Raw genomic sequence first — 20,629 nt, 5'->3', positions numbered from 1 at the left:
AAGTGTAGTGCAGGTGTTCATGGACAACACCACCACCACCTGGTACTGCAACAAACAGGGCGGGGTGGGGTTGTGGACCCTTTGTCAGGAGGCTCTGCGCCTCTGGACATGGTTGGAACACCAGGGCATCTCCCTGGTGGTTCAACACCTGGCAGGTTCCCTGAACGCCAGGGCGGGCGAACTCAGCCGCTGGTGCATGATGGATCACGAATGGCGTCTGAACTCGGACGTGGCGCAAGGTCTCTTTCAGCAGTGGGGAGAGCCTTGGTTAGATCTATTCGCCACCGAAGAGAACAAGCAATGTCATCAGTTTTGCGCGGTGGAATTTCCAAGGCAGCACTCGCTCGGAGACGCTTTTCGTCGCAAGTGGAGCTGTGGTCTGTTGTACCCCTTTCCGCCTATACCACTTCAGCCCAGAGTGCTGAAGAAGATCAGGCGCGACTGGGCCAAATTCATCCTTGTGGCTCCGGATTGGGCACAAAGGTACTGGTATCCCGAGCTACTCAGTATGTCAGTTGATCCCCCTATTCGTCTGCCTCTTTAGGAGGACCTTCTGTCGCAGCAGCAGGGGACGGTCCTCCACCCGAACCTGTCTAGTCTCCACATACATTTATGGAGATTGAGCGGCGACAGCTGAGGCCATTTGACTTGCCTCCTGAAGTCTGTGATGTTATTCTGACAGCCAGGCGTCCCTCCACAAAAACGGTATACGCCTGCAGGTGGAACTAATATGTGGCATGGTGCACAGCAAAGGCTGTGGATCCACTCTCTGCCCCTCTTTCAGAGGTTCTCCTCTTTCTTCTTTCTCTTGCCAAGCAGGGCTCTGCTCTGGGCACTATTAGGGCTATCTCTCGGCCATTTCAGCCTTCTTGGGGCTTCCTCATCAGCCTTCTCTTTTCAAGTCCCCTGTTGTAAAGAGATTCTTGAAAGGCATCACTCACATGTTCCCTCCTGTTCCTTTCGTGATGCCTCAGTGAGACTTGAACTTGGTTCTTACTTATCTGATGTGCGCTCCCCTTGAGCTACTTTATAATTGCCCTCTTTGTCTTCTGACGCTCAAAACTGTTTTCCTGGTTGCCATCACCTCTGCCAGAAGAGTGAGTGAGCTCCAGGCACTTTCCTCTAAGCCTCCTTTCCTCTCTGTCTATCCGGACAAAGTTGTTCTGAGGACTCGTCCTTCTTTCATGCCCAAGGAGGTTACTGCCTTTCACATCGGGCAGTCCATCACCTTGCCCACCTTCTTTCCGCATCCGCATCCCTCGAAAGAGAAAGAGAGGCTCCACCGTCTGGACCCAAAACGTGCGCTCTCTTTTTACCTAGTCCGCACACGACAGTTCCGGGTGGATGACCAACTCTTTGTTGGCTACGTGGGCGCTAAGAAGGGACGGACGATGCACAAGCGGACTATCTCTCGGTGGGTCATTTTGTGCATCAAATACTGTTATTCCTTGGCTAAAAAGGATTCTCCTGTGGGGCTGTGTCTGTCCATTCCACTCGGGCCACGGCGGCTTCTACTGCCCTGGGTCGGGGAGTCCCTTTGCAGGACATTTGTCAGGCAGCTACGTGGGCCTCGCTGGACACGTTTGCCAAGCACTACTGCCTGGACAGCCAAGTCCAGAGAGATGGCTTCTTTGGCCGTTCCGTTTTCCAGGACTTCCTGGTGTGATCTTCGTTCGCAGACCCACTACCGGGGTTGGTATTGCTGGGGTATCTATTCTAAGGTAAGGAATCCAACACTAACGTGTTTCTTTCAGATGCACAAGTTACTTACCTTCGGTAACGATATATCTGTAAGAAACATTAGTTAGTGTAAGATTCCTTACCGCCCTACCCATCCTCCCAGTACTGCGAACCGATATCTAGGGTTAAGGTATCTCCCTTTGAGGGCCCTAGTTTAATGGCACCAGTGTCGGTTTCTTGCTTGGTTCTGTGTTCCTGGCGCAAAAACCTATGTACAGAACTGATGTCAGCGCGCGAGGGCGGCATCTAAGTACTCCGACAACGTCATTCCGGTGATCACGACGCCGACGGACGCAGAGCCGCCTACTGACATGCAGGGGTGCTGCTGACGAAAACTTTCCTGAGCCAGTCTGACCCCTGGAGATATTCTAAGGTAAGGAATCTAACACTAACTAATGTTTCTTACAGATATATCGTTACCGAAGGTAAGTAACTTGTGCTTTTCCATTCTCTGAAATGCTGCAAGACTATGAACAGAGTTGCTAACTGCATTTAGCCTCACACAAATCAGGCCATAAAGGATATACAAATAGCAACAATTGCTTGTTTCCATGTGCCTCTGTAAAAGAATCATTGCTAGCATTTTGGAGTGATGAAAATCACTGGAGGAGAATGTATACAGACTACTGGAAATGTGGGTATGGCAGACACAAGGAGACTGCTAGAAGGCCACGCTGAAGTGCAGCTATTCAACTTCAGCCCCACCAGCTTTCTGAGGTATGCAGGGATAGTTATACTGCTTGCAATATAAATAAGTATGGAATTTTGATAACAATTCAGCCAATAAAATAAACATAAGACTGAAAACATATGTAGTTATTAGGTTAAGAGTTGAATAATCTAAATGAAGAGAGTAGGAATATGATGAAAAATATTTAAGGTATTGCTGATCACCTTGTTTTAGATTGTGACTGCTGAGGTATATGTATAGAGAGTGATCAAATAACCTTTTATTAACAAAACTCAAACTGTTTGTAGGGGCAAGGGTAGGGATCCATACCTATATACAATACTCTATCTGTAGACAGGAGTTACCATGACCGGGTTATTGGAATCCTAACACTCCTTATCTATATGAGCATAGCTCGTGGTGGAAAGAGAGACTTCTGCGAATTCTCCTTTTCTTTGAAGAGGGTATGCTACGTAAAATTCCTCCTAGGGCTTAGATCATCTCTAGCAGGTTAGCCCCTAGCCTCCAGACGAGGTTCACAACACTGCCCAAGTTGCAGAGATAGGAGATCTTCCTGAAAGGGTAGCCGGATCAGAGGGTAAATGCTCAGCATTTCAGAGTACTACACTCATATGCCTCAGCCTGGCACTTCTCAGGAGACATATCCCTGGTCTGTCCTGGCATTCTTCTGAACTCCAGGAATAAGCAGAAGTGGTCGCAACAAGCAAAAGAGACCTGTGTTGCATTGAAGACAGAATGCATTTCTTGGAGGCAACTCCAGTGTGCAGAAGCATTGACTCTACACATTATTGATACTGGCAAACAGATCTACTGTGGGCATGCCCCACTGATCAAAGATGCCTTGAATCATCTGGGGATGGAGACACTAATCGTGGTCAAGCAGCAGTCCGTTCAGCCCCTCTTCTCTGACTTTCAGTAACACAGCTAAAAGGCTGGCTACCAGAAGGATCCTCTACTTGTGCAGCCACCTCTAGAGGTGCACAGCCATTTGGCATAGGATCCAGAACCCAAATCTGCCCACCTTGTTGCAGTAGCAAAAAGTAGCCATGTTATCCGTGATGCCCAGCACCAACCTCCCCTTAATAAATGGCAGGATGGCTGTAAAGGCCAGATGGATCACTTAAAGTTCCAGAAGAATAATGCAGAGCTGGCTCTCCACTAGAGACCAGAGGCCTCTGATCTTCACCTCCCCCAAATGGCCTCCACCTGGTAACAATGCGTATGTTACCACTGTGAAGGGAGATTGGCCTGTCAATCGTCAAGTTGGCACATGTCTCTCCAGCAAATTAGGTAATGTTAACATGTTATGTTAACAGCACTTTTATAGCGCACAGCTGCCCCAGCAAAGGGGCGTCCCGGCGCTTTGGACAGGCAAAAGACATAACACAGGAGACATCAGGGAGTCAGGTAGCAGAAGAGCAGAATGCTAAAGTGCAGAAGGAAACAGATGGGTTTTAATAGTCCTCCTGAAATCAAATAACTCATCCAATGCACAAATTTGGGATGGAAGTGAATTCCATAACTTGGCAGCTAAAACACGGAAGGGTCGTCCTCCGGCGCGGCAGAGCTTGAACCGCGGGACCACAGCCAAGTTTTGACCCAAAGACCTCAGAGAATGAGAAGGAACATAGGGAATAAGAAGGTTCTCGAGGATCTGGGGGGAGAACAATTTAAGGATCTTAAAAGACAGACATAAGGTCTTAAAAGCAATCCGTTGCGCCATGGGCAGCCAGTGTAGTGTCCGGATAGTTTCTTTCACGGAACAGAACCTCGGTAGACCCACCAGGGCTCTAGCAGCAGCATTTTGGACTTGCTGCAACCGGGCGACTTCCGCCTGGTTGGCCCCTAACAGGAGCGAGCTGGCGTAATCAAGCATTGATAAAATAGTAGCTTGCATAATCAGCTGCCTGGTAGGGGCGTCGAAAAATTTCAGGATGGGCCTAAGCCCTCGCAGAATCCCAAAACAAGTAGCTGCCACTTTTTTTGTGTGGCTACAAAAACTGAGGGCAGAGTCTAACCAGAAACCCAGACTTTTAACCTCCGAAACCGGAGTAGAAGCGACCCCTAGCTCTGGAGGCCATCAGTCTTCACTCTAAAGGCTGCTCTGTTTGCTCACGATCAGGACCTCCGTCTTCTTAGCATTGAGCTGAAGACAGTTAGCTGTCATCCAGCCCGCTACTGCCAAGAGACCGTCCCGGAACCTGGGGGCATCAAGGTCGGACCTCCCACTCAGTGTCACCGCCAGCTGCGTATCGTCAGCATAGGAAACCATATTCATGTCCCAAAGCTTGGCGACCGCAGCCAGCGGCTGCACATACAGATTAAACAATGTGGGACTCAGTGCCGACCCCTAAGGCACTCCCTGGTCGAGCGGATAGGATTTAGACTCAAAGGGCGGGGTAGCAATCCTGAATAAGCGGTCGGCTAAAAACGACCGAAACCAGTCCAGTGCTGTACCAGAGACACCGGCCTGTTCCAGACGTTGCAGCAAAATCGAGTGTGAAACCGTACCAAACGCGGCACTGAGGTCAAGTAACACCAGTGCCACAGTCTGACCGGAATCAAGCACAGAGCGCAGATGTTCCGTCATCGAGAGTAAAGCTGTCTCGGTGCTGGGGCCAGCACGGAAGCCATTCTGGGAGGGATCCAGAATTTTTGCCCTCTGTAGATGTTCCGACAGTATACCATTGACATGGGCCTCTGCAACCTTCGCAACCCATGGGAGCAAAGAGATTGGTCGATAATTCTCCAATTTGAGGGGGTCCAACGTGGGTTTTCTTTAGGATCGGGGTGACAAAAGCCTGTTTCCATTTAGTTGGAACAGTGCCTGAGAAAAAGGACAGGTTAATGAGCTGGCGCACAGGAGGGAGGCAAAGAATATATGGTTCCCTAAACTGCGCCGATCTGAGAGGTTCAACAGAAGACCCAGATTTTACTTTAGTGGCCAACCTATTAAACACCTCCTCCGACAGGCAAGGGAGAGTCGAAAGAACCACATTCGTGGAAAGGTTGGTTCTCAGAGCCTCACTCGAAGGGATAGAGCAAGGAAAAGAACGATAGATAGCCTGAACCTTTTCAAGGAAAAAGGCCGCTAGATCTTCACAATGAGACTCTGAACAAATTTCAGCTGTAGGAGCTCTTTTCACGGTCAGGTCTTTAAGAACTTTGAAGATCAGTTTCGACGCATTAGAGCTGTTTTTAAACTCGTTAGAGTAATAGGCCGCATGTGCCCTACAAATGGCTCTATGGTAGCTTTTGACTTTAGTGAGGTATGCGGTCTTTTTCCAAGCTTCGTAAGTTTTCCGCCAGTCCCGTTCCGCTTGTTTACATGCTTTTTTTAGCGGTAACAAGGCACTATCGTACCATGGGCTTGGTTCTAAGGAGCGACATTTGCTCCACGTGGCCGGGATCAGAGCATCTAAAGCCTGGCTAATCCAGGCACAGAAAAGATCATAGCCGGATTCCACCTCGTTGAGGGGACCAAGTGGATTTTCAACAAGAAGGCGGTGGAAGTCTTCAAGCATTAGTTTTTTCCAAGGACGTTTAAAAACGACTCTAACGGTTTGAAGGGAAGGTCACTAATTGTAAGATACAATTTCACAAGAAAGTGGTCAGACCAGGCAACAGGGCTAGGCTGCGGAACCTTGGCACCCGACAAGTTCGAAAATATGGGGTCCAATATATGCCCACCCACATGTGTAGGGTGAGTGACCAGCTGGCTTAACTGCAGTGCCTCTAGATCTGCAATAGTGCTGCTAATCGGTGGAGTAAGGTGGCAATCAAAATGGAGGTTAAGATCTCCAAGGATACTAAAATTGGCAGAACCCATTGCAAGGGAGCTAGCCATTTCAAGAAGACCTTTCCTGAAGGCATTATCATTGCCAGGCGGACGATAAATCAAAAGTCCGGAGAAGGTGAAATGGTGGCTGACCGTGACATTAAAAGGTGCACTCTCGCAGCCATCCAGGTTCAATACCTTCCAGACACAAGGATAACAAGACTTGACCACCAAGGCGATGCCCCCACCCCTAGAGTTACGATTATGGGTAGAGATGGAATACCATTCCTAACAAGATCTGGTCAGAGTTGAGGAGACAACACAGTAGGTTGCATAGCAAGGTCTGCATACGACATTTGGTGTATAGGATAAGAAGAAAGCACGAGGCCAAGAGACCAAGAAGCTTCAGAGCCATCCTCACCAAAACCCAGGAGAGAACCCACAATTTTGGGATCATATTCTGGATGTCCTAGACTAGTTGCGGTGGTGGAAAGGCCTTGGACTCTATTGTGTGCAGGGTAGCCCCTATGATGGGAATACTCTGCTTAGGCCTCAAGTGGAACTTATGCTTGTTGTTGGAGAACCCCAAGAAGATTTGCAGAGGTGGTCAACAAGTGAACGTGGAGACCTCAACTTGAACACTCAGTCACCGAGGTCATATATGCCCCCATGACCTTTGCAGATGAGCTGTGACTACCACAGTCAGTTTCTTTAACCCCGAAGGGCTGAGATGAGGCAGCATGGCAAACTGGAAGTGTTCCAACACCACAGTGAACCACAGATCACATCTGTGAGACTGTAAACAGGTATCTGAAAATATTCATCCTGCAAGTCCAGAGACACCTTCCAGTATCCTGGATCGAGAGCAGAGAGGATCGGAGTTAGAGTGAGCATTTCAAGTTTGTTTTCTTCTCCTAGACTGGCATTCTAATGGGCAGAGGTCCAGTACATGACTGAGGCATTTGTCCTCCTTCGGAATAAGGAAGTAGTGCAAATAACATCTGTTGTCCCTCTCAAAGACTAGCACCCACTCAATGAGGATTTTGGCCTCCATGGGATTTTTCTTCTTGCATAGATACAGATATGATCTGCTGACTATTGCTTTGGCTTAAGAAGAATAAGGGGAGCGTACAAAATGAAAGGCAGGGTGTAGCCCCTTTGGACAATTCCACTCGTTGGTCTGATGTGATGGATTTCCAGCCACTAAGGAAATGCCATATGCTACCCCCTACTAGCTGCTTGTGGACCTGGAAGGGCAAATCAAAGCACCTTGGGAGATGCTGCAGCAAGGAAGGAACAGTTGAAGGACTGCTGTCCCTGCTGGTGTGAGCGGTTTCAGCTACAACCTCCTACCCTGTACTAAAATAGCGGATTTTGCTCCTGCACCGGCTGGGAAAGTTGATGCTGCCGGTAAGCTAGGCATCTGGAATAGCCCCTAAACTTTCTATATTGCTGGTGAAAGTGTCTGCGGACAATTATACCAATAAGCGAGTTGTGGCACAACTAAATTGAATTTGCCTGAGTGCAAAGTCAGCCTTTTCTTCAGATAGTTCTAGATCCCGTAAAGAGCATGTTCATATGTTATGCTATGTTTATTTGAAAAGTGCACTATAACCCACAAGAAAAGCGAAGGAGGCTCTGATATGGTGTGGGAGGTTGTTCCTCGCTTTAGGAGCGATGTAAGAGAATGCTTGTTCTCCTGATCTGGTTCTGCTTATATGTTAGATGCGTGCAAGTAGGAACCCTGCGGAGCGGAGGTGTCAGGCTTTTTGGTGGAAGGAGGTGCAACTGTTCAGGTAGATGAGGCCTGAGATGTGCAGTGCCTTGAATTTGTGTGTAAGGAATTTGACTTAAGCATGTTTGTGCAGCAGGAGCCAGTGTAGTTCGCGGAGGTTAGGTCTGATGTTCTGTGAGGGAGGGAGGATGAGGATGAGTCTGGCTGCCGAGTCTTCTAGTGAGTTGCTGGTGGCAAAGGCATGACAGTTGTTCTGGTGTTGCTTGGAAGCCATTTGAAGATCTTCTTCAGCATCTTCAGGGTGTGAAAGCAGGATGCAGTTGACTTTTGTGGTTATGTCCCATTTGCTGTTGATGATTACGCCAAGGTTCATGGCGTGGCTCAGAATTCGGCCGGCCACTAGTTGGAGTCCCATAGTGAGGAGTTCTTGCGGAAGATCACCACTTCTGTCATGTCAATGTTGAGCTTGAGACAGTTGGCTTTCATCCAATTAGAAAATTCTGTCATGCAGGAAGTTTACTTATTTCTTGTGGTGGGGGTTGTGTCCGTATGAGTTATTTGTCGATTGTTGTGTCTGCGGATGACCGCAGTCTGAGGGATCCTGTATAGATCCATAAGGTACACTTGGACATCCCCTGAAAACCCATTTGAACGCACCCAGGTGCTCTTCTAAGCACTAAACTGGTGCCAATACCACAACTGATGCAGGTAGTGTTGTCCAGGCCAGCATGTAATATATACTTTGATGTCTCGATTTGTTTGGGATGTGAAGTCCAGAAGTCCTCGGGCAGAGGCAGCAAACCTTGCTGGCCATGTCTCATAAGGCACGGGTGCCATTGCCCAGAAGGCACACTGCAGCCAAGGACTGTAAAGTTAGGTAAGCTGGGGAAAGATTCTTGCCAAGGAATCTATACATTTCAACTCATTAGCCTGTGGATTCTGAGAAAAAGTGTTTGGGTAAACTATATTTGTGGATACGTGTACCACCTGGCTTTCAGGTATTGGGTGATTCAGCAAAAAAATATAGGGTGGTCTGGGGCTGGGCTAAGCCTCCTGCTCACAGATCAGCTCAACTTAGTAGGTTGAGCGTGACTTGGCCATGAGAGTCTCCATGAAAATCTTATTCAATGGAAACAGTGGCTCAGATGAAGACAGACCTGGTTAAGATTTTCAGTCATTGAACTTGCTTTGGTTTCCAGAGTAGCCAATTGCACATCTAGTATTTTTGCTGCTCTTTACAAAACGAAAAAAAAGGCACTTTCTTCTATTAGTGAACCAGGTGGAGAGTCTAGCTCTGTCTCAGGTGATGTATTCAGGCCGCTGCAATTTTGCAAGCCTAAGAACGAACCCTCGCCAGAGTACTGAGTAGGGAGCAGATTGCCTCGTCATAATTTTTGTCATGAGGGACATTAGGTATGCTTTGGACCGCATCACCGTAGGAACCAAATAGGCCTCTGATAATACTGTTGTTAAGAGAGAGGCAGAGGCTGACGATCAGGCTATATAACCACAGATTGTGCCTTAGTTATTCAAAACCTTCTGTGGGCCAGCGTCTGGATAGGATCTAATACTGGTGCCGACAGTAGAGTCAGTATTAGCATAAAGATGGAAGAAACAGATGTGGACCATGGGCCTGGGATAGAAGTCTGATCTAGCTTTAAAATTGGTCCGGGGAATGGGACCCAAGGGGTCAGTGTTAGGTTGGGTCCACTAGTATAAGTCCAACAAGGGTCCCTGCAACTCCTTGGGGCGTGAAGGTGTGCCACAAAGGGTTGGGAAAACTTGAAACACGCCCTCCTTGAAGTCTGCTATTTGCTGTGGGTTCAACAATGGAGCAGGTAATGCCCGAAACAAATAATGGGCTGCTTAGAGTCTGAAGACGTTGAACCCTTTGAAGGACACCCTTTACTTTTCATCACACCTTCAGTGGAGGGATTTTGTGTCCCACGTGGCATGCTTTGTACCTTTGACTTACCGGAAGGAACTGACCTGGTGACCATGACCGAAAACAGGCCTGTAATTTGGAATGGGACCTTTCTTTCGCAGCTCAACTGCAACCTCTTCTTATGCTTGGTGACACAGAGCTTCATTTCTCGCTCCATGATAGTCTTTGAATACATGAGAGTACACTTATTGCATGAATGTAGTGGAGTGCGACTGCTCAATTTGTTTTGACAGCACAAAATTAGACTGTATGCAAATCACTTGATTTGCATACAGCCTTTTTTACTTGTTGTTCTTTTTCCTGGTTTTATTTTTGTTCCAGCAACCTTTACCTACAACTACAATATCAGGAGAGGAGTGGAGGTGTTCAAGATACAGGCATTTTACAAATACAACTGTCCATGTTGTATTGCAAGTTGTCCCCCTAGGAGTAGTAATCCTCATTATTGTCATCTAGAGAGCAGGGAAATTACACTTTCTTTCTGCAGTATTTTTTTAGCAGAGGCTCATTGCCTAATAACATCAGATATTATTTCATTCCTGTAATCCCTGAGAGTAAAGCCTGTAAGGTTATATTGACATGAGTTCAGTGATAGTTAAGTGACTCCAATCTGTGAAAGGATGGTGGAGTACAAGGCAACACTGTGGCTTTACTGGTGGATTGCTGATGTGTCAGTTTGCACCGCATAAGCTGGGCCATCCAGCAAATGTATCAGTGATGCTTGGCACAAACTGAAGAGAAGTCAGGTCCTTGAACATGGTCGTAATAGCCAGGTATAAGATTTCCATTTGACTGGAGTCTGATATGAGGTAAACTAACTCGTGGAAGAAGTATCTTCATTAACAGAAATGGTGCTTTAGAGTATGAGGGTGGGGGACACTCAGACATAAAAGTGGATTGGAGCATGGAGGAAGATAGTAAATGATACCGGTTCAACCCCTACACAGGTAGTTGAATAAGACCCACTCTGAGGTCGGTGCAACTGGGAAAAAATTAAGCTTTCTTTTAATGAATTGCACTGAAATTTTGATTAGACCCCAAACACAACATATTGCATGTAAGCATAGCTTAAAAATAAAAATACTGAAAATATTGCAAAGGAAGATTAGATGAGAGCACAAGTAAAACATCCATCCTACATGAAAAGAAGAAACGGACGTCACAAACACAGATATTGACATTAGGGAACTATTGTGTCACTTAAGGTGATTATGTCATAAGCTCCAAGCTCAATGTTTATGGAATCTGTTGTGGAATTATCTTTATATTAGCTGGGAGTATTGAAAGATAAGATTTGTGGAATGCATACCATTCCTGCAGTTATTTCCCATCTGTGGGATGAAATATTCATTAGATATTTCTATCTGCCAGGCCTGAGGACGCCACCTTTAATGGTACAGGCTTAGAAGTTAATTTTGAATAAATTCGACTAGGCTCAAAACGCCAAAAAGTACACGTACCCTGTTTGAAGTATTGGTTGAGATGTTCATTGGCAGTGACACTTTCCACATGAGCTTTGACAGGCGGTTTGCTTCTTCCAACACTTGCTGTGCTCTGTTGATATTTGCACTAACACTATTCAGAGAGTCTTGATCTGGATCCTAAATGTAAGAGCCATGAAAACAAGTGAGGTCTCAACAACCAGTTTGTCAATTTACAAGTGCAGAACAAAAGGCTAAGATATAATCTATTTCTAAGAGCATGTAAACACATCCCTCACATATTTTATTGTATTAGAACTTATGTGACAGAAAGCAATTGCTACTTACTTGTAAGTCCTGGTTCTCCATAGTTTGATTGTTCATTGGAGGCTTACACATTAGAATAATTGCCTGGAAACCTCAAAATATATATCTGTAAAGCATATAGGAGTACAGAAGGTGGAGTAAAACATGTCCAGAGTATATAATCTGGGAGTTTGTCATTACGAACTCCACAGCACCATAATGGCTTTACTGAAAACTGGGTGGTTTGATATCAAACGTCTCCACCCCAGACATGTTTCTGGACCCCTGGGTCGAGAGCCTCCTGCTGTCAGGGTCCTGAAACAAAGCACATAATGGGCAGAGGTGCCAAGCCTCCTCCCCTAGGATGGGCAGGGTCTACGAAGAGGAAGCTTCAAAGGCTTGCTGCCTTTGTGAGATGACCCAGCCATTTGCTACTCCTAGCAACTGGCCTCCACCGGTTCTGACCCTCACCTTGGGCGCGAGAATCGGCGGGAAAACTGAGATAGGAGGAGAGGTGTGTCCTCCTTTGCCAACCCCAACCCTAAGGTGGGGGAGGCGAGGTGAAGCACAACTCTCAGTCCCAGCCTTCTTGAAGATGGGGGGACCCAGCCAACCTGAGTGAGGTTTATGGGCCCCTCCCACTGAACGGTGGCATAATAGGGGGTGTGCCCACTCCAAGGAAGAGACCAATTGGTCCCAACCTGTACCTACCTGAAACACCCCTAAATTTAGTTATTAAGGGGCAACCCTGACCCTTGCCTCCGCAGACAAGAAGAAGAAGAGAACACCAACTGACTTGGCCCCAGCCCTACCGGTCAGTCCCGACCTCAACCTGCTCCAGCGGAATTCCGGTGTGTCCTGCAGCCAGCATCCCCCCCAAGAACCCAGAGGACCTACCCTGCCTTCCCTAATAAGACTGTCTCCTGTGAGCACTGGATTTGCTCACCAACAGAATCTGGCTCCAGACAAATCCGCAGATCTGCAGCACTATGAAACCAACACCCATGGCCAGAGTTCGAGTGGCCCAACACCACGAGGAGGTCTCCATGGTGATCCTGACCTGAGATCTGGTGGTCCCAGCCCTACCTCAAGTCTCCCAACGACGCCTGCAGTCCTTTTCTGGAGAATCACCCGACCGCAGCCAGTAAGAACAAACCCAACGCCAAAATACATCCCTGCACTTGACGTCCCAGGGCTGTGGGTGGCCCAACCGACGGTGTCCCAGCATCCCTCGACATGCCAACTTACCTATCCAACCGCTGGTCACTTCCAGAAGATCTTCGTGCATGAGCTGCAGTATTTGTTCTGACTGGAGCCTCCCCATTGAAACCACCTGGTCTCCCAACGTCGATCCAGCATACTGCACCCGGCCGCCCTTGGCTGCTGTGGGTGCTCTATGAGGCCTTCCTTGATCCTGGGGGAACCCTGGTTCTAACCCCAGACACACAACTCACACAACCAAGTACTTACAGTTAAAACAATAACTTCATTTCCTCCCATAGGATTGCATTCACTGTTTTTCATTTTAAAAAGTTGTGGAGTTGGAAATTGTATGAATACCTAAGAAACTGAGTTTTGCCAAAAACAACATACTTACTTTCTATCCAGGAAATGTCCCAGTGTGATATCTAGGCATTTTATACTAGATATGAAAGTAGCAGAAAAAGTAATCTAAAAAGTACTCAAAAAGTAATTGCGAACTAACTGAAAAGTAATTTACACTGTTTCTGAATATATGACCTACCTGTAACAAAGCCAACTGCATTCAAACTGTATTATACCAGAAAAGTACTATTTTACTTACCTGCGCTAAGTCTGGCTTGGTTCTAAAAATAAAATACAACAAAGAAATATTTGTATACAAAACAATTGGTCTGAGTTCAGTCTTTGAAGGTGTGACATAATTTCTTGTCTGAGTGTGTACAATAAATGCTTAACACTACCCTCTGATAAAGCCTTACTGCTCGCCTACACTACCACAAATAGAGAGTATGGTATTATCTACTTTTACCTCTGTAAGACTTTGGGGTCCACTGGACTCTAGGCACACTATACCTTACTTTGGTATAGTATATATAGATAGAACCGGGGGTCTATAAGGGAGCTTCAAGTACTCCGAGCTGCTGCAAAACTCCTACATAAGTGAGTTAGGCGCTAATAGAGCTATATAAGTCTCTATATCAGAATGTGTGCCAGGACAAACCTGTCGAAGGACCTACTGAGATTGTTGGTAAGACCCGTACAGAGATGTGTTGGATTCCCATCAAATAGGTATGTAGATCAAGTGTTCTCATTTGGTCATCCAAAAATGGGGTGGTATGTCTCTTGATCAATGAGACCCATCCATCGCCCTTACTCAATTGAATCGCACCATCAATCGCTAAGGTACCCATGAACAAATGATAATGATGGGATCGAGTGCAGTGCAAAAATCAAAAGATGTGTGAGTTAAAAACAAGGGGTAAAAGGATCAATAGGCGAAAAACTCTAATGTAATTTGTCCTTTCCCTCAAACAAACAAGAACAATGCAGAGGAAGCAGTCTAAATATATAACTGCATTTACAAGGCCAATATGTTTCAGCCGGTAGGGACAAGATCCCATGGCTTTCTTCAGGGCCAGAGTTCTAAGCATTAGCTACTGCATACATAAAGTGAACGTAACGACAATCTGTAAAGGATATACATAAATAGTCCAAAATCGTGTTCCTCTGTACCAAATGGTGTCTCTTACATCTGAATAGTACAGGGAGTGTACCTCACCTCTCCTGGAACCTCCCACGAAGCTCGGGTCCTGCAATGAGACAACGCCGGACAGAGCGGGGCCTCCTTTTTCCTGAGCTGGGTTCCAGGAGAGGTGAGGTACACTCCCTGTACTATTCAGATGTAAGAGACACCGTTTGGTACAGAGGAACACGATTTTGGACTATTTATGTATATCCTTTACAGATTGTCGTTACGTTCACTTTATGTATGCAGTAGCTAATGCTTAGAACTCTGGCCCTGAAGAAAGCCATGGGATCTTGTCCCTACCGGCTGAAACATGTTGGCCTTGTAAATGCAGTTATATATTTAGACTGCTTCCTCTGCATTGTTCTTGTTTGTTTGAGGGAAAGGACAAATTACATTAGAGTTTTTCGCCTATTGATCCTTTTACCCCTTGTTTTTAACTCACACATCTTTTGATTTTTGCACTGCACTCGATCCCATCTTTATCATTTGTTCATGGGTACCTTAGCGATTGATGGTGCGACCCAATTGAGTAAGGGCGATGGATGGGTCTCATTGATCAAGAGACATACCACCCCATTTTTGGATGACCAAATGAGAACACTTGATCTACATACCTATTTGATGGGAATCCAACACATCTCTGTACGGGTCTTACCAACAATCTCAGTAGGTCCTTCGACAGGTTTGTCCTGGCACACATTCTGATATAGAGACTTATATAGCTCTATTAGCGCCTAACTCACTTATGTAGGAGTTTTGCAGCAGCTCGGAGTACTTGAAGCTCCGTTATAGACCCCCGGTTCTTTTTGTTGTTAGGATTACAGTTAGGGGGATACGAACTGGGCAGGTCTTTAAATTTCCCTCAGACCCTTCTTCAATTGTTTGTGTTTTACTATAGTATATATAGAGCCAGCTTCCTAGATCAGGTTGTTATATTTTAAATGTTAACATCCTCTAAGACAATTATAAACCTTCAATATTGTGAGATCAACTTCGAGTCTATAATTTGCATAGGCCACTGAGAAAAGAAAATACAATTCAAAATCAGCAAACCATCATCAAAAATAAGTAAAATACAAGAAAGTACTACCTTTGAAAATATTTTCATCTCATCAAAATCTGATTCCAGCAAGGGTATGAGTACCACATTTTCAACATTAATACAGATTTACCTTTGAAATGGAAGATTTGTGCTGTTTACTTCTGACGTCTTTAACAAGAGCCTCTGTCTTCCGTAAAAGCTTTCGACCCTCAGCAATCTGCTTCCTTAATACACAGTAATTCTCATTCAGTCCCAAAACATGGCATCCATTTTTATCAGCCCACATGCGAGAGGAAGTAGCGGCATTAGACGATGTGGCTGAAAAGTTGACTGATGAATGATTAAGGTATTGCGAAGAACTTGGTTCATTTAACACTGGATCTAGTAGTGAAAAGAAATAGACATTTCTAAATTATGTTGTTTAAAAGCATAATTCAACTGTGTATCAAAGAGTTAGGTAACTTGAACATCTAACCTGTAGCTGATTGGAAATGTAAATTTACAGCACTTTGATCAGCTGGGGCACCACCTTTAGGCACTTTTCCAAATCCCTGTTTCTTTGATGTGTGAACCTCTTCTTTTGAAAATTCAGCATCAATTTTTACATCTGCAAAATTTAAAAAGTTTCATTTTATTTTACTTTATATAGAAATAGATGGGGTCTCTAGTCACACCACTCTCACAGCAAATCAGTTAACAAGACTGGAAAGGGACAGAGTATTAGGTAACAGAGCAAAAGGGAAGACCAAGCCTATTCTTTTCTTGTATATTTTGTTTTACAATTATTGATACAAAAACAAGCACAGAAAACATGGGTAAATATTGAGGTATGCAATGCTTAGCATTCTAGGATTCAACAGTATTACAATATCATACATCATAGCCCCTTTTCTTCCACCACAGCGGAGTATTTTACTATTGCACATTACCTCCATTCCTCTAGCCAGACCATACGTTTTCTCATTACTTCAGGCAGCTCCTCCCCTTCTTAAAGTTTTTCCCACCAACATACACCAGTCTAAATCCTCCTTCCATTGCTGCAATTTCAGATACTCGGGTGTACTCCATTGTCAAACAATATTTTGTCTTGCTACCACTAGTACCAACCAGAAGAGGTTATATCTATATTGGTTTGAGTCGATATACACCCCACTCACACTCCCTCCTCAGACATCAAGGGATGTTTTGGACAGGTTGCAATTTAAACTGAAACAATTTCATTAAGATATGTTTCCACCCACTTCCAGAAGGCAACAGAGTGGTGCATGCTCACATTGTATGGAAGTACCTGCCTGGTTGTCCACATCCTCTAAGACAAATGTTTATAGGGGCAGGCCCCATCTTGGCCAGAAGTGTTTTGGTTAAGAAGGCCCTCTGTAAAAGTTTTAGTTGGACAAGTCTGAATCCTGCTTTTACTGCAACCTCTCCCATTCTCCCTCTTGGAAGAATCACACATTTTTCACACAAATCCTTTAAATTCGCCAGTGGGATTCCCCTTTGTTGTTGATTAACTTTTTATATATGACAGCTGTTGCTTTCTGTGGGCGGGGTTCATGTAACATCCCGTCTTCCAGCAGGACTATGTCAATAGCAGTAGCTGGTGAGGGCTCCAAGAGGCCAGATAGCCCTTCTGGGAAGAACCGCTGAACAGGATTTGCTGCAGCAAAGAAGAACATAGCAGGAGCTTCTGCAAAGTCAGGCCAACCAGAGATGCACCTTGGGAGGATAGAAAACCAGGTTGGCCCCGGTCTCCTCTAGGTTCTCAAAGCAGTTTTTAGCTAAAATCTTTTCAAGTTCCACGTTCTGGATTTGGGCAGCTGGGCACATTTAGAACCACTTCCAAGGGTCCAGGACTGGGGAGGTACAACTTGGGGGGATGGGACTCACTCAGGCTGCGTCCAGGTGCAGGTTCAAGATGGTTGGAGTCTTTTCTGCCCCTGAGGCTCTGATCAGGCCAGTCAATTAACCCTTGGAGTCACTCCTGGGTTCAAGAAGTGGAACAGGGCTCATACAGCAGGGCGGTCTCTGAGTATTCAAGGCAGGCTCCAGGCAGCAGAGCAGTCCTTCCTGGTGCAGGAACGAGGACTCCTGCAGGCCACAGCAGCAGGCAGTCCTTTGGGAGTCACTGCGCGTGTCCAGAAAGAGAAATGAAAAGTAGGGCTGAGGGTCCTATTTTTATACCTGGTGCCTTCTTTGAAGTAGAGGTTTCTAGAGAATTCTCTTTGAAGTGCAGGGAGTTTTCTGCCTAAAATACCCTAGGCTCTAGGCTGCCTGCAGGCACAATGCACTGGTAGCAAGTCTTTTGTATAAAGGAGGGCCGAGCCGAAGGATTCGCAAGTGGGGCTGTGCGCCCCCCCCCCCCCCCCCCCAAATCCTGCCAGGGATTGCCTATCCAGGCACACCTAATATCTCTACCATGCGGCTCTCAGGGAAGAATATACAAAGTCCAACTACACCCAGTCATTTCACCCAAGAACAGCCTGCAATCAGCAAATAGGGCAGAAAAATGGCAACTTTCAAAAAAGTGGAATTTTCAAAGTTCTAACTTAAAATCCAACTTTACTATTTAAGAGGAATTTAAATTACAATTTATCAGACACCAAAGATGAAATCTTAACCTGTTCCCAATCAAATGTTAGCACAAATGTAATAAGGCAACCCAGTGTGCCTCACAGTAGATAAAAATGAATTTTTGAGTTTTTTCTATTCGGACATGTAAAACTTAAAAGTACATTCTCAACCTTTTAATGACAATGCACCCTGGTCTAGGGGCTGCCTATGGCCTACCTTTGGGATGACTTACATGCATTTAGGGCTTGGCAAGGGTGACAAATTGTCAAGTTGAATTGGCAGTTTAAAACTGGACAAAGGCTGCAATAACATACCTGGGATGTTTTAAGGAGCTACTTTCGGTGCCACAATAAGGACTTCAGGCCAACTAGTACCATGGCCTGGGTAAATGGTATACCACTTTACTAGGGACTTATAAGTAAATGAATATGCCAATCAGGTGTACGTCAATTTTACTGTGTTTTAGGGAGCGAGCACAAGCACTTTAGCATTAGTAAAGCGCACAAAGTCCTAGAGCCAACAAAAAAACAATTAAAACAAATAGGAGGGTGAAAGCAAAAGGTTTGGTGGAAGCCAACCATAAGGCAGACAGGTCTAACATCAACGGAGATCCCACTGGGTCCAGGGACTTTCTTGGGTTGGAGATCCCTAATCACCTCTATTTCTGCCTCAAACCATTCCTGATATTCGCTAGATAAACTGAGGAGTTCGTTATTCCTCAGGAATGCTCTGAGCCCCTCCCTCTGTACTTCGATCGTACTCCTGTCTAAGTTTATTTAGTATTCAGCAAGAGCTGTCACCATATTAGTATTTCCTGCTATTTTGGCACCCTCTTGCCACTAAACACTGGGACTCATCTGTTCCAGTCTATGAAGTCAGGCCAACATGTTGCCTCCCTTATTCTCTACATCATCAAGTCTGTTGTGTATAGTTAGATACTGAACTGTATTGCAGCATTTATATAGCTCTAACTACCCTATTCGGGCACTGAAGCAGCTACATTTGATTTCATACCTCACCCATCGCTAGGTAATGGGATTACTGTTGGTGTTCTATGCTCCACCTGTTCCAACTCCATCCATGATAGACAAGTTTCTCCAGGGTCAGAATTCCATATGGTCACCTGCGACTCAACCGAGGCCCAGTTTTCCATGATATAGAACAATGTTGTTTCTCTGACTTTTGCCATTACTTCCCTATCTTTCTGCATCCAAGGATCTAGTCTCCATTTACTCCTGATTTTTTTCCTCTTCACCCGCCAAGTACAAACTATAGTGGGGAATGCTCGGGTATGCCTCTGGCCAGAAATGGGCATCCTTGAATTTACCTATACATGAATGGCTGTGATGGACATCTGAATGGAACGACTATTGACTTTTGAGTGGATACTGGGTCCACCAAGTGTATGTTAATCCAAAAGCCTGCAAGAATTCTTTTTAGTTGGGTGCCTGTTCCTCATCACTTCATTTCTTCATCATCTCAGCCAGCATCACCCTGAGATTCTAAATAGTTGCATGAGTTCTGCATGTCCTTTCATAGACCACTTGCCATCCTTCCAGACAATCCCATGTTTCTTCTAGCATCTAGAAGCTCTGTGTCTTGCTTTCAGCCACTACCCTCATTTTGCTAGGAACATGATCATATATTTGATTCCGCGGTCTCTCAGTTCTCTTTTGACAGGATCAAAACTGCATCATTGTTTTTGGACCAGCAGAGTAAAGTTGGGAACAATCCATATTGATTAATTTTCAAAGTGGAGCTGATCCATATTCTAGCCGCCTGTAAGATTGCATCCCTTTCTCTGTGATTAAAGATGCAGCAAATGATTGTTCTCAGGGGGGGTAGGGGTAGTCTGGGTGGACATGCTGGTGCCCTGTGAGCTCTTTTCATAGAGTCCTTTAGGTTCAAGGGTGTTTAGGATCCCATTTTTTACAAAGAGTTTTGCACTTTGGCATTTCCCCCTCTCAAGTACACTTACTATTCTTATATTGTTCCTTCTGGACCTCTCCTCAGAGTCCTCCAGTCTTGCCAGCGACATCTAATTTTTTTCAGAGGTTTGTTAAGTTCTCTGCACAGGGTTTTTATCTCACCCTGAAGCGTCAATGTGGCAAGTTAATTTTTGGGTACATTTTTCACAAATGTAATGCATTTTTGCTCTGAGCAAGTTATACATATACTGCATCGATTTCTATCTCAAGTTTTTTGTGCTGTGCACTGCAGCCATTATGCCCCGTAGTTGGTTCGATCTCTGAACTCCACTGAATTGCTTCTCTTCCTCTGTCTCTCTTCCAGGAGGGCTTGATCTGAAAAAGGCATACTAGACCATCTTATTTTATTGCTGTGGCTTAGTCCCATTTTCCCAGTCCATTTTTTTTATTGCGTAGTATTGTTTGGTAGCGGGGTCTATTTCCCTGCCGTGGGCGTAAGTAGCACTAAAAAAGGTACAAAAAGGTAAGCAAGTAGCGCTAAAAAAGGTACTTTAGGTTACGATGGACCGAGGCAAAGTCTAAGTTTGGACCAGCATTTTGGAAGCACAGGTTGGCTAGAGGACCCACACAGACTCCAGTGAAGAAAGTACCTTTCCTGGTCGCAAGCAGAGAGATGAGTCAATCTTTTCCATTCAGTGAAGGCGATGCGTCAATTCCAAAGATGGGCGCCAGAGTTGAGAG

At 45.5% G+C, this 20,629-nt stretch overlaps 1 protein-coding gene across 1 annotated transcript in view; it reads right to left on the bottom strand.

Moving 5' to 3' along the window:
- LOC147710591 (CDK5 regulatory subunit-associated protein 2-like) overlaps positions 1-20,629 on the bottom strand; it is an 883,251-nt gene that overhangs the window by 101,048 nt on the left and 761,574 nt on the right. The window contains exons 33-35 of the mRNA XM_086921269.1: positions 15,865-15,996; positions 15,520-15,770; positions 11,350-11,490 (exon numbers count right to left, since the gene is read on the bottom strand). Of these exons, the coding sequence (XP_086777395.1) occupies positions 11,350-11,490; positions 15,520-15,770; positions 15,865-15,996 (524 nt within the window). The remainder of the gene's footprint in view (positions 1-11,349; positions 11,491-15,519; positions 15,771-15,864; positions 15,997-20,629) is intronic.

Source organism: Lissotriton vulgaris, chromosome 5 (assembly GCF_964263255.1).
Source record: "Lissotriton vulgaris chromosome 5, aLisVul1.2, whole genome shotgun sequence".
In the NCBI taxonomy this organism is placed as follows: domain Eukaryota; kingdom Metazoa; phylum Chordata; class Amphibia; order Caudata; family Salamandridae; genus Lissotriton; species Lissotriton vulgaris.
This window is presented reverse-complemented; position numbering and strand designations above follow the sequence as displayed.